Raw genomic sequence first — 12,264 nt, 5'->3', positions numbered from 1 at the left:
CGCCCTACCAGGCCTCCCACAGCCTCCTCACCACTGATTTGGATCACTTGTTGTCCCCTTGTCCCGGGGTTTGTTAACACCACTACCTTTCCCCCTACCTCCCCTTCTCCCATGTCCCCCTGGAACTGTCAGTCCCTTTGTTTTCTCCTCCAGATTGTCCATGCAGCCTATTTTATTTAGACAGACCTGCAGATACAATAACATGTACAAAAACAAGACAGAGCAAAACCAAGCAACAATATACAACAAAACAACAACAGCAAACCACTGACAAAGAACAAAACACAAGAAGAAAGAAAAGCTTGTAGTTAGTTCAAGGATCGTTTGTTGGCCTTTAGGAGTGTTTTTCATTCCAGTCTTTTGGGGCACCACACCTTGGCACCAAAATCCACCTTCAATATTCCTTGGGGACCTCGCCGCTCCATTCCCTTGCTGTTCTGTTGCACCCCCTTCATGTTTTGCCTCGGTGTGGCGGGATCAGATTGGGTGCAATTCCCACACTATGTCTCCGGTGTTGTCCTCTGTAGACCTATGGGTCAGTGAGGGGTGTCGTGTCTCAATGTTCTTCTTTGTGGACTGTCTGCTCTAATGGGGGGTCATCGTCCTCAAGGCCTGTTGGGCCACCCATGTGCTCCGATCAGATTAGCACCCGTGTGCTCCGATAAGATATGTCCCTCTCCTTGGAGCTGCAGATTCAATTCCGTCGTTTGAAATAAATTCTTCTGGGGGGAGGGGTAGGTGTCCATTTAGTAGCTGGGACTGGGTCCGGTCCCCCGCTGTACAAGCTTTCTAATGCTTTGGTTCAGCACGTCCCCCCTCAAAGCCATTGTTTCGATATATTTTTTTCAAGGCACCCTAATGACAGCCCTGGTGGTGTAGTGCTTGAACATTGGCTGAGTCACAAGGTCAGCAGTTCAAAAACACCAGAAGCTCTTTGGAAAGACAGGGCTTTCTGTTCCACAGTTACAGGCTCGGAAACTCACTAGGCAGATCTAGCTTGTCCTAGAGCAGTGTGTTCTCAATCTTCCTAATGCTGCAGCGCGACCCTTTAACACAGTTCATGTTGTGGTGACCCCCAGCCATAAAACTGTTTTTGTTGCTACTTCATAACTGTAATTTTGCTACTGTTATGAATCATTAAGTGAATATCTGATATGTAGGATGTATTTTCATTGTTACAAATTAAACATAATTAGAGCATAGTGATTAACCACAAAAACATATATGTAATTGTTTATTGTGACATATTTATTTCTAATGAACAAAATCAATGAAATGTTGTCTTGAAGCATGGTGTAGCACGGGTAATAGTCTTTACGCCTGGGACTCGTATGTGGGAGCATCTGCATGTGGGCAGACCTGCCTGGAGACGGATAGAGGAGCGGTGTCTCAGAACCTAAGACCATCGGAGATATCTGTTTTCCTATGGTCTTAGATGACCCGTGTGAAAGGATTGTTCGACCCCCCAAAGGGGTCACGACACACTGGTTGAGAACCACTGTCCTAGAGGCTTCTAATATTTTCTGTGAGCACACATTAGGAGTTGAAGCATAAAGTTGCTGACCTATAGTAGTTATAGTTTGCCTTAGCCCTTCTTAAACATTTTTTTTCACCCAGAATAAAGAAGACCTTGAGAAGGATGAAAAGAGGGAGGAGGAGAGGCAGAAGTCAAAACGTGGACGACCTCCTTTAAAATCTACCAATTCGCCAAACATGCCATATGGTTTGTCTAAGACACCAAACAGTGAGGGAAAATCAGGTACTGGATTTCTCTGGAATGGGCCAGACAGCTTACCGCTGTCATGAATGGAAGGGCCTCAGTTTGAGGAGCACTGCATTTTACAAGTCATTGGTACTCATGATAAAATTTTAGTTACGTGAGAGAATCATAGTATATCTTCTGGATTTTTAATTCATATATGATGTCAAATTCAGAGTTTAATTGGTAAAGGATGCTTACTTTGTAATCAACATTTTGATATAAACTTCAGTGATACCTAATTTAGTGATCTGACAAGCCGTTCGTCTGAGGGTACACACCACAACGTCTCTTGTAAACTCAGTGTTATTTGCCCAAAGCCTTTCATGAGAGTTGCGGCCATGCTATTCAAAGAAAGCACAAGCTAATGTGGTCTTTGCATGTTTATGATGAACACAGCTGAACCCGTTTTCACCTGCTTTGGCTTTATTGTTTTTCTACCTTTATACATTATTCCGTGTAATGTAATCAATGTGAACATTTCTTCCTAACTCTTCTGAGCTATAGTCAGATGATTTTTCCCCTCCAAAACCATTTTACTGGATGCTCTTACAGATACCCTGTCCTTCCATAATTCAATCCCATTAAGCAGTATTGTAAAATTGCTGCTACAATCAGTTTCAAAACATTTTCTTCAGTGTTGAATTGCTTGATATCAGCTCCCCTTTAACCCCCTCCCCTCCGCTAAACTCTCAAGAACCCTTATTATACTATTTTAAAATATTCATTTAACATATTATTAATTGGGAGTTAATACACATATCACACCATAGTTCAGTCACGTCAAGCAGAATCGCACAATTGCTACGACGCCATTTCCAAACATTCTTTTCCTTCGTGGACTCCTTGACATCATCACCCGTTTCTACTCCCACCCTCCTCCCCAAACCCCTAGTCTACTTGCTGTTCCTATAGGTTTTTCAATCCTGGGCTTCATGTACTGAATGACATACAACACAACTTCAAAGAGAGTGACCACCAATGACACCTCTGAGATAAACCCTCTTATGAACAAAAAAATACAGAAAATGCTAAAAACAAGTTCAGGTCCAATGTACATCAGTGGGGATCAACTGACGAAGTTTTAACTGTTCAGTTGAGTTTATCCTTTTAACTTCTTTATCATCTCTCCACGGCACTGTTTAGTAACTACTTTCCTCCTGTCTCTCTTACTGATGGAGATTACTGGGGGCTTAATTTCCTATGTTGTTCCCACAAATAGATCTTGGCCTCCACTGTCGTCCATAACTGTCTGCAAACCGGATTCTCATAATTTAGGCTCTGATACTAATCCCTCTGATTTTGGGTTCAATGATTTACAGTCCTTTGGTGACTGATGCTGGTGTGCTTCTTCCATATGGACTTAGTTGACATCTCATTTAGATGGCTGCTTGTTTGGAGATAAACCTTTCAGACCCCAGATGCTACTTTGGCTCCCTCTCAACACCTTCCAGTTAATTTATGGTAGGGAGTCTTAGTCTTGTCGATCATCCCCCTGGGGCATAACAATCTTCTATTAACATTGTCTTTGATTAGACTCTGGTACTAATTTTTTAAAGCCCTGTTGAGAGATGGATATTGGGCCAATATAGGCTAACTCCAAATCACAGCACTGGAATCATGTATTTATTTATTTTAGTACCTGAATTATTCATTTTTACAGAATCAATCCTCTCATGGCTAGATGCTATTTACACAAACAATGGGGGTGAATTTTCAGGGAAATTTACAATAATCGTCACTGAGCACGTCCCTCGAAGGCTTGCCAGAATAATACGTTATCGTAATGCAGCGTATTTGGCATTGAGTAGCAAGACCATGTTTGTCTGCTTCCCAACAGCTCAACTGTCTTGGCACAGCTGTCTTCCGCTTCTTAGACACCGCGTGTTTCCGACATACATCTTCAGGTTACAAGTGTGTCTGAGGGAGAGTCCACATCACCCGTGGACTTTCTCCATTGGTTCTCACTGATGTGGCCTCTGGAACATGCTGTGTGTGTGAAGATCCAGGATTCGGTGGCCCGTCACCCTGCCTGACCTGGGTCCCCAGGATGCACCCAGAAACTGAATGTTGCCCATTCAGTGTGTACCACCAGGGACACACCCCCAACACCGTCCCCAAAAGCATTGCCAGTCAGTAGTCCCCCCCCCCCCCGGAAGTCTGTCCTCCTGCTTTGCCTCCCTGCAGTTGTACATTTGTGTTCCTCCAGCCGTGTTTCTTCCCTTTCCCTCTCCCGACTTAGTTTTCCCATTGGTATTCCTCATCCCTCTGTGTCACATGATTCTTGTGTGCAGATTCGAAAGGCCATCCTCCTTCCTCCTGCCATGTGCTGGGCAGCTGTTACAATGCACAAATGCAAGGTGTCCACACAGTGAAAAGGCACCTTTAGCGATAGATGCCCATGTGTAGTATTGTTATTGCTGGGGACCCTGAAGTCAGTCCAGATCGATGGTGATCCCATTATGGTCAAGACTTCTGTGGATACTTTTGTAGGTGGTATACTACACAATTTTTAATTTTTTGAAAAAATTCCCCCCCAAATGTGGTGTATCACCTATAAAAGTATCCATTGGTGTCTTGACCATGGTAATAAATAAACTCTCCTTTCATTTGAAAAAACAAAAGACACATAGATATTTTTGGACTTATTTAGGGTAGTAGCATCCTGTGGCAAAGTTTTTTTGTTGTTTTTGTTTTTCACAGCTTCCATATAATCTTAAACCCCTATGTTCTTATTTTTAAAACTCCCTTTCTTAAAGGGAATAGCGTATTTTTTGTTGCCTATGCATCCTTAGATCTTAATCAGAAAAATATTAAAGTATTTAAAATTTCAATTGCTCTTTTTTTCTCCCCTTTGTCCCCCTCAATTGCTCATTTTGAATGTTTCTCTCAGAGTTATGTGGAATTGTCCCTCTTAGGACACAAAATATTCATCACATGTATTAATGAGTACCTACAAGCTCTCAATATTAAAAGTTAGCAAATTAATTTCATATTTCAGTACTACTCTTGCTTTTCCTAAAAAGTAATATTGGCTTAGTAGAATGCTATTGAAAATTTGCATAACAGGTCTTTGTACAAAATTGAAATGGTAAGATAATTGTACTTTTACATTAAGTTTAATTTGAAATTCTTTTCTCTTATTTTTGGCAAAAGTGTATGACTAATTTTATGTAACACATTTCTGCAGGGAGGCATTTAAAGGCAATTGATTAAGGCTTACTTTGTTTTTACGTGGGATTTTATTGTGTAATTACATTGCTGCTAAAATAGAAATCTTTGTAATGTAATATTTTCTCTTGCAGATTCTTGTTCCTCTGATAGTGAAACAGAAGACCCTTTGGAAAAGAACTTGATGAATGAAGAGCTTTCTCCTGATATTAAAGAAGAAGTGGAAAAAAGTGAACCCTTAAATGATGATAAATTAGATGAAGAGAATCCAAAGATTGCACAGACATTGAAAGAAAACGATAGGACTCAAATGCAGCCTTTAGAAACCCTGAAGGTAGAAGTTGGAGAAAATGAACAACCAGTTCAGATTTCTGGAAACCAAGTGGATCAAGTAGTAGAAGTCGAGAAGGAAGTAGAACAATCTCCAAAAGGAAAGGGAAGCAGGAACAAGACGAAAGACCTTTCTTTGGAAATTATAAAGATTTCATCATTCAGCCAGGATGAAGCAGCATGTGAACCTCACATAGAGACTCAGAATCTAGAATTTTCTTCATTGGACAGCAAAGACTTTTCTTCTACCGAAGATGAGGTTGACCAATGTGTGAAAGAAAAAAAGTTAAAGCGGAAAATACTAGGACAGTCATCACCAGATAAAAAACTAAGAATTGAGAATGGGATGGATATGACAAATAACTTATCTCAAGAAAGGACCGGTGATTGTATGGGACCTGAGGGCGTGAAAAGCTTAACTTTTGAACAGCACTTTGAAACAGAAAATGAGGGGATGCCATCGTTAATAGCAGAATCAAACCAATGCATTCAAGAGCTGACCAGTGAAACATCCGAGAGCCCCGCTGAAGAAACTATAAATACTCCACCCAAAGAGGAGGAGGGTACTATGCCTGTGATTGGGCCAGAAACCTTGGTCTGCCATGAAGTGGATTTGGACGACTTGGATGAAAAGGACAACAATAGTGCCGAGGATGTCGCGGTAGAAAGCTCCGAATCAAATGCTCTGGTTTCTGTTCCGCCTTCCCTGCCTCCTGCGGGACAGCATACCCTTTCAGTCGCTTCACCTCTTACCCTCAGTCAGGATGAGTCTCGGAGTATAAAGAGTGAAAGTGACGTAACGATCGAGGTTGATAGCATTGCCGAAGAGTCTCCAGAAGGCCTCTGTGAGAGGGAGTCAGCAAATGGATTGGAAGCCAGCGTAGCTGCTGGTGCTTGTAGTCTAATTGTACAGGGAAGAGAGGACAGAGAAAAGGGTAAGAGCTTTCTGCATTACAACCAAAAATGTGTCGGTGTAAGGATTGTTGAATTGTAAAGCACCGTCTCGTACGGCTTGCTCACTCTTCCTTTTCCAATGAACACAGCAGGCAGATGTAGAGTAGATAGGTAAATAAGTGCCTGCCTCAGGTTTGTAATGGGGTTTTCCTCCTTGTCTTTTTTTAATTTTAATTTTTCTCTTATTTCAGGTCAAAAAAGGCCAAGCGATGGAAATAGTGGATTATTGGCAAAAAAGCAGAAGCGTACCCCAAAGCGAACAAGTGCTGTGGCCAAAAGTGAAAAGAATGGAGCAGGTCGGTGGTACTTCCAGCAGCTGGTGTGTGACTTAACATCAGTCTGGCTCTTTGTCTCCTGAAAGTAGCCATTGACTTTAATGTGAGGGCACTTATCACGTTTCTTTGAGCCAGGGTAACTGCTGTTATTTTTTTAAGCTTCTTGCAGTTTAATATTATAGGAGTCCATTTAGAAAATGAATATTTGCTATGGTTTTAAAAGCATATAAAGTTCACATTTTTGCCAGGAGTATTTCTCCCTATAAATTTATGAACTTACATGAAATACAGAAGTAGTAAAAGATTGGAAGAACAATTTGAGGTGGGGCGAATTATATAAAGTCAAGAAGACTGGAGTAGAAATTGACAAAGCATCATGGAAAGTCAGAAATACTCTTAGGTCAAATAAGGACGTTTTCTGATGCTGCTAACTATTGAGGTAGCTAGCAGTCATTGATTTGGAGAACAGCAAGCTCGGAGGACCTTAACAAGAGCACAGAGGGGTGATTAGGTGTGAAAGTGGGAAAACAGGATTTCTTGCAAGGAATTTGACATGTCAAAGACAAGGTACCAGCTGACATGAAATGATCCAAAGAAGCAGGAGTGGATGTTTCAAGAATGTAGGTGAAGACAAATTTTTCCAGAAAGTTTCCTCTTTAAAACACACACATATACACACTCTCACACACATACTCACACGCACACGTACACTCACACACACACAATTAAAATGTTCTTTTTTTATTGTTACTGTAAGAAAAAGGCAGCAGGGGCCTGTACTAGTAGGAGAGGGTCTGGGAACATGTCACCCCCACTTTCCCTTTGCAGTAGTAGCAAGATTGGCTTTTCAGAGTGAGCAGCCTCTAGGTAGGATGTGTAGTTTGAAAAATAAAATTGAAAAAAATATTTTTTTTTGAGCAAAAATAATTTTATGGTTGGGGGTCACCACAACATGAGGAACTGTATTAAAGGGTCACGGCATTAGGAAGATTGAGAACCACTGGGCTAGAGGGTCTCATGGGGGCTGGAGGGTGGAATGCAGGGGTGGGTGTGGAGAGGGAGGTGCTGGAGCTGGGAGACCCAGAGCCCACCACAGGGGAGGGACACCAGGTGGGCTCGGCCACTTCCTGTTCCTTAAAAACTATTATAAGCAATTGCAATGTAATAGAAAAAAGATTGAAGTTGTCAAAAGATTTTCTTTTCGTTAGAGCCACAGTCAGTAATTTTGGAGATGTCAGGAAACCAGAGGACATGTATTACATTAGACATCTGCTGCATAGGACCTCTTTACGGTTAACAAAAGCCAAGATGTCACTTTGAGGACTAAGATGTGTCTGACCCAAGCCATGGTATTTTCAGTCACTGAATTTTCATGTTAAAGATGGACACTGAATAAGGAAGACCAAACCATAAATGGAACACACAAATCTGTCTTGGGAAAAGTACAACGGGAGTGTTCCTTAGAAGTGAGGATAGCAAGACTGTCTCACAGAAGTTGGCTATGTCCTCGGAAAGGATCAGTTGCCGAAGAATATCATGGTTGGTAGAGTGTCAGCAAAGAAGAGGAAGATTCTCCGTGAGATGGGTTGACAGTGGCTGCAACAATGGGTGTAAACAAGGACTACTGAGAGGAGGGCCCAGGTCCAGGCAGTGTTTGGTTCTGCCGTCCATTGGATTGCTAGGACCGGGAACCAACTCAGCAGCACCTAACAGTAAACTCTGATTTGTGTAGGGTTTCCTATCTGGATCTGGCTTCCCCTCTTCCCCCTAAATAACAAGCTTTATTGTTTGTGTTTTTTAATGTGGAAAGTAACAGAACATTTTCCATTTCAATATTTTGTACATGTGTCATCCAGGGACATTAATTATGTCTGTCATGGTATGCATTCATTCATACGATTCTGCATTTTGCTATGTGAAAGTATTATCATAATTTTTAAATTGCTTTTTTAAATTACAGGACAAAGCAGTGACAGTGAAGATCTTCCTGCCATAGACAATTCAAGTAAATGTACTCCAGTAAAGCATCTTAGTGTATCCAAGCCACAGAAGCTTGCTCGGTCTCCTGCAAGAATATCACCTCACATTAAAGATGGAGAAAAAGATAAACACAGAGAAAAACATGCAAATTCATCTCCTAGGACGTACAAGTGGAGCTTTCAACTCAGTAAGAAAGTTATAGAAGATCTAAGTATATCTTTTGAAGTAAAATTTATTTTAGAATATCTTCTTGGATTAACGTTACTAAATAAGAAATAGTGATTAACCAGTTGGGTGGCCGTGGAAGGTTACATACATAATGACTAAGCTCTGTTCAATTCCCCCAGAGATCCCTTGCATGGCCAGATGTTCAACTTCAGAAAAGTCGCAGTCATTGCTTTCACATGTGTCAGAAATGACACAGTAGCAACTGGGTGTGATTTTTTTTTTTTAATAGCAAATTCATTAATTCAGGTCTTCCACACACCATGTTTATAATGACTACTTACTATCTTAAATACAAATCTGTCTTTTGATAGCACTACCTTGATTAGTATTGATTGAAAGAGCTCCAGTTAAGAAATAATAAATAGGTAGAGGAAAAAATAAGATAACTCTTGCAGTAAAATTACTAATTACTATCAGTGGGAGAATGATTACCATCAGTGTCAGCATCAACAATAGCAAAATCATTCATTAAATTCACTATGGTGAGTGTCTGTCAGTTCTAGTAGAATGATTTTGAGCATCTGTTTTCTATATGAAGGAAATTAGAAATATTATTTCACAGTCTTTGGAGAAAATTGAAATAGCACCTACTCTAAAAAGCTCCATTTTTATAAAATGTCCAGGAAAGCACAGTTAAAATCAAGTAATACTCTTTAATTAGCTATGGAAAAAGTAAAATAATTTTATGTAAATATTATGATGTAATAAAACTATCTTATAAAGCAAAAATAATAAGTATGATTTTTACAAACCATTTAAACTAAAGTACCCTTCCTACTATTAACAATTAGAAATAACTAATTTGGAAACAAATTTTTATAGAGAACTATTATAGAGTATGGTTTCTTTCTGGGTTTTTTTACTTCTTAAATCACTTTATATATATTCAGTTTGGGATATATATCTAAAGATGTGTTAGTCTGGGTGGACTAGAGAAACAAATCCATTGACACTCATATGTGTATGAGAGCTTCATAAGCAAGAGCAATTGAGCATTGAGAAAACTCCCAGCCCAGTACAGATTAAGTCCATAAGTCCGATGTTAGCCCATATGTCTGATACCAATCCATAAAGTCCTCTTCAGACTGACGAAACACATGCAATGATGCCAAATGCAGGAAGATCCCAGGTTGTAGGGAGTCTTGTGAATCCAGTGGCATTATAAGCATCTCAGCGCTGGTGGGGGGCTTGGGGGTTCTCCATGTGGCTTCTTCAACTCCAAGGCTCTAGTGTAGCTCCATGTGTCTTGTCTGTAGGAATGTCTCTCGGTAGTGGGTGGGTGTCCTGCCTCCAGTGAGCTATTTATCTCCTTAGCGCCTCCAACTGAGGTCATTGAGCTGGCGACCCGATTGACAGGCTAAACTCCACCCTTCACTCAAATTGACAACAGCTTGTGTAACTACCACAAAAGAATTCCTAACTCTTAGTCTTACATGCAAGACTTCACGGTTTACAGATTGACATGTAGCTGACTATTACAGGTTTTAATAAACTGAGATATCTGTTCATTTATAAATTGTACTTTTGAAATAACTACTATCTTTTCTCATAGAAAAAACTTAAAATCTCTTAACTCTTTTTCCTTCCCTTTAGATGAATTAGACAATATGAATAGTACAGAGAGAATCTCTTTTCTTCAAGAAAAGTTACAGGAAATCAGAAAATATTACATGTCTTTGAAGTCTGAAGTTGCAACTATAGATAGGAGGAGAAAGAGGTTAAAAAAGAAAGACAGAGAAGGTAACTATGACAATCTTTCTTTCCCCTTTTTTTATATTTACGATCCTGTTAGATAAGGGAGCTCTGGGTTATGAGTCGGGCTGCCCAGACCAAGGGCTGCTAGTCTTTCCCCTAGAGAAAGAGGAAATCATTTTAGTTAATGTGGGATTTGTTGCTCTCTGATTATATTTCACCTTCATTAATTTTTTCAGATTCCCAGTGTTTTAGATCTTCTATTGCTATTATTAAAGTGAGTTGATCAACAATTAAGACATAAAGGAACTATAAACTTTTTTTTAATGTGTGATTTTACTCTCCCAGAAACTATTCTTGCCCAGCAAACACTTACTGGTTGCCAATTAATGTTCTTTTTTGCTTACTATTTTGGAGATTATCTTGTTGGGATCATCTGTCATTTCGGAAGTGCCTTGTGAAAAAAGAAAGTGTTGTGTAAGCTGGTTCATCTCACAGCATTAATGTGTACATGCTCCAGATGAGCATTAATGTGCACATGCTCCAGATGAGCATTAATGTGAACATGCTCCAGATGAGCATTAATGTGCACATGCTCCAGATGAGCATTAATGTGCACATGCTCCAGATGAGCATTAATGTGTACATGCTCCAGATGAGCATTAATGTGAACATGCTCCAGATGAGCATTAATGTGTACATGCTCCAGATGAGCATTAATGTGTACATGCTCCAGATGAGCATTAATGTGAACATGCTCCAGATGAGCATTAATGTGTACATTCTCCAGATGAGCATTAATGTGCACATGCTCCAGATGAGCATTAACGTGCACATTCTCCAGATGAGCATTAATGTGAACATGCTCCAGATGAGCATTAATGTGAACATGCTCCAGATGAGCATTAATGTGAACATGCTCCAGATGAGCATTAATGTGAACATGCTCCAGATGAGCATTAATGTGCACATGCTCCAGATGAGCATTAATGTGTACATGCTCCAGATGAGCATTAATGTGAACATGCTCCAGATGAGCATTAATGTGTACATTCTCCAGATGAGCATTAATGTGCACATGCTCCAGATGAGCATTAACGTGCACATTCTCCAGATGAGCATTAATGTGAACATGCTCCAGATGAGCATTAATGTGAACATGCTCCAGATGAGCATTAATGTGAACATGCTCCAGATGAGCATTAATGTGAACATGCTCCAGATGAGCATTAACGTGCACATTCTCCAGATGAGCATTAACGTGCACATTCTCCAGATGAGCATTAACGTGCACATGCTCCAGATGAGGGGACACGGGCTCCGCTCTCAGAGAGAGTCGGAAGGAGCGCATTAGCAAGCGTACAAGTTCAGCGGAAGGAGAATCATCTTGGGCTAATCACGGAGAAGGAGCAGTGTCTACGCGAGACCTTAAAAATGTGAAGGATGAAATGATCGCTAAATGTGGGCATGTTTCTGTTCACTTCAACCTAACACTTTACTGAAACAAGAGCGAAGGAAATGAAACGGTCTGTGTCCACAAGAGAAAGGGATAGCCGCAGAGAAATGTTTCGTTAGGAAACTGGAACTGCCCCAGTGATGAAGGAAGAATAACGCTTGCAGTTGGCTGAGACTAGTTAGGCCCAGAACTGGGAGACAGGGTGAGACTGAAGAAGAAAGGCTTGTTGGAAATGGGGAGCAGTTGGAGCCGTTCCTCCCTCCCCAGCGAGCTAGGCTACATCTTTTCTGAGCTCTAGCTGAAAGTGGGTGGCTGACTTCCTGGAAGGTGTTGGGGAACTTACGAGGCTATAGGCTCAGGGAAGGAGACCAGCGACTGCCGCTAAAGGTGAGGGTTAAAAATCATGAGATTGCATAAAA

General features: G+C 40.7%; 1 protein-coding gene across 2 annotated transcripts in view; it reads left to right on the top strand.

The window, feature by feature from the left end:
- The window catches only part of ARID4A (AT-rich interaction domain 4A), a 75,330-nt gene that overhangs the window by 59,093 nt on the left and 3,973 nt on the right, over positions 1–12,264 (top strand). For both annotated transcript variants that reach the window (XM_075531901.1, XM_075531902.1), the window contains 5 exons: positions 1,618–1,759; positions 5,065–6,195; positions 6,406–6,510; positions 8,450–8,656; positions 10,291–10,437. In XM_075531901.1, coding sequence (XP_075388016.1) covers positions 1,618–1,759; positions 5,065–6,195; positions 6,406–6,510; positions 8,450–8,656; positions 10,291–10,437 — 1,732 coding nt within the window. The remainder of the gene's footprint in view (positions 1–1,617; positions 1,760–5,064; positions 6,196–6,405; positions 6,511–8,449; positions 8,657–10,290; positions 10,438–12,264) is intronic.

This window comes from Tenrec ecaudatus, chromosome 14, assembly GCF_050624435.1.
Source record: "Tenrec ecaudatus isolate mTenEca1 chromosome 14, mTenEca1.hap1, whole genome shotgun sequence".
NCBI lineage: Eukaryota > Metazoa > Chordata > Mammalia > Afrosoricida > Tenrecidae > Tenrec > Tenrec ecaudatus.
Note: the sequence above shows the minus strand (reverse complement) of the source record. Positions and strands in the feature narration are given on the sequence as shown.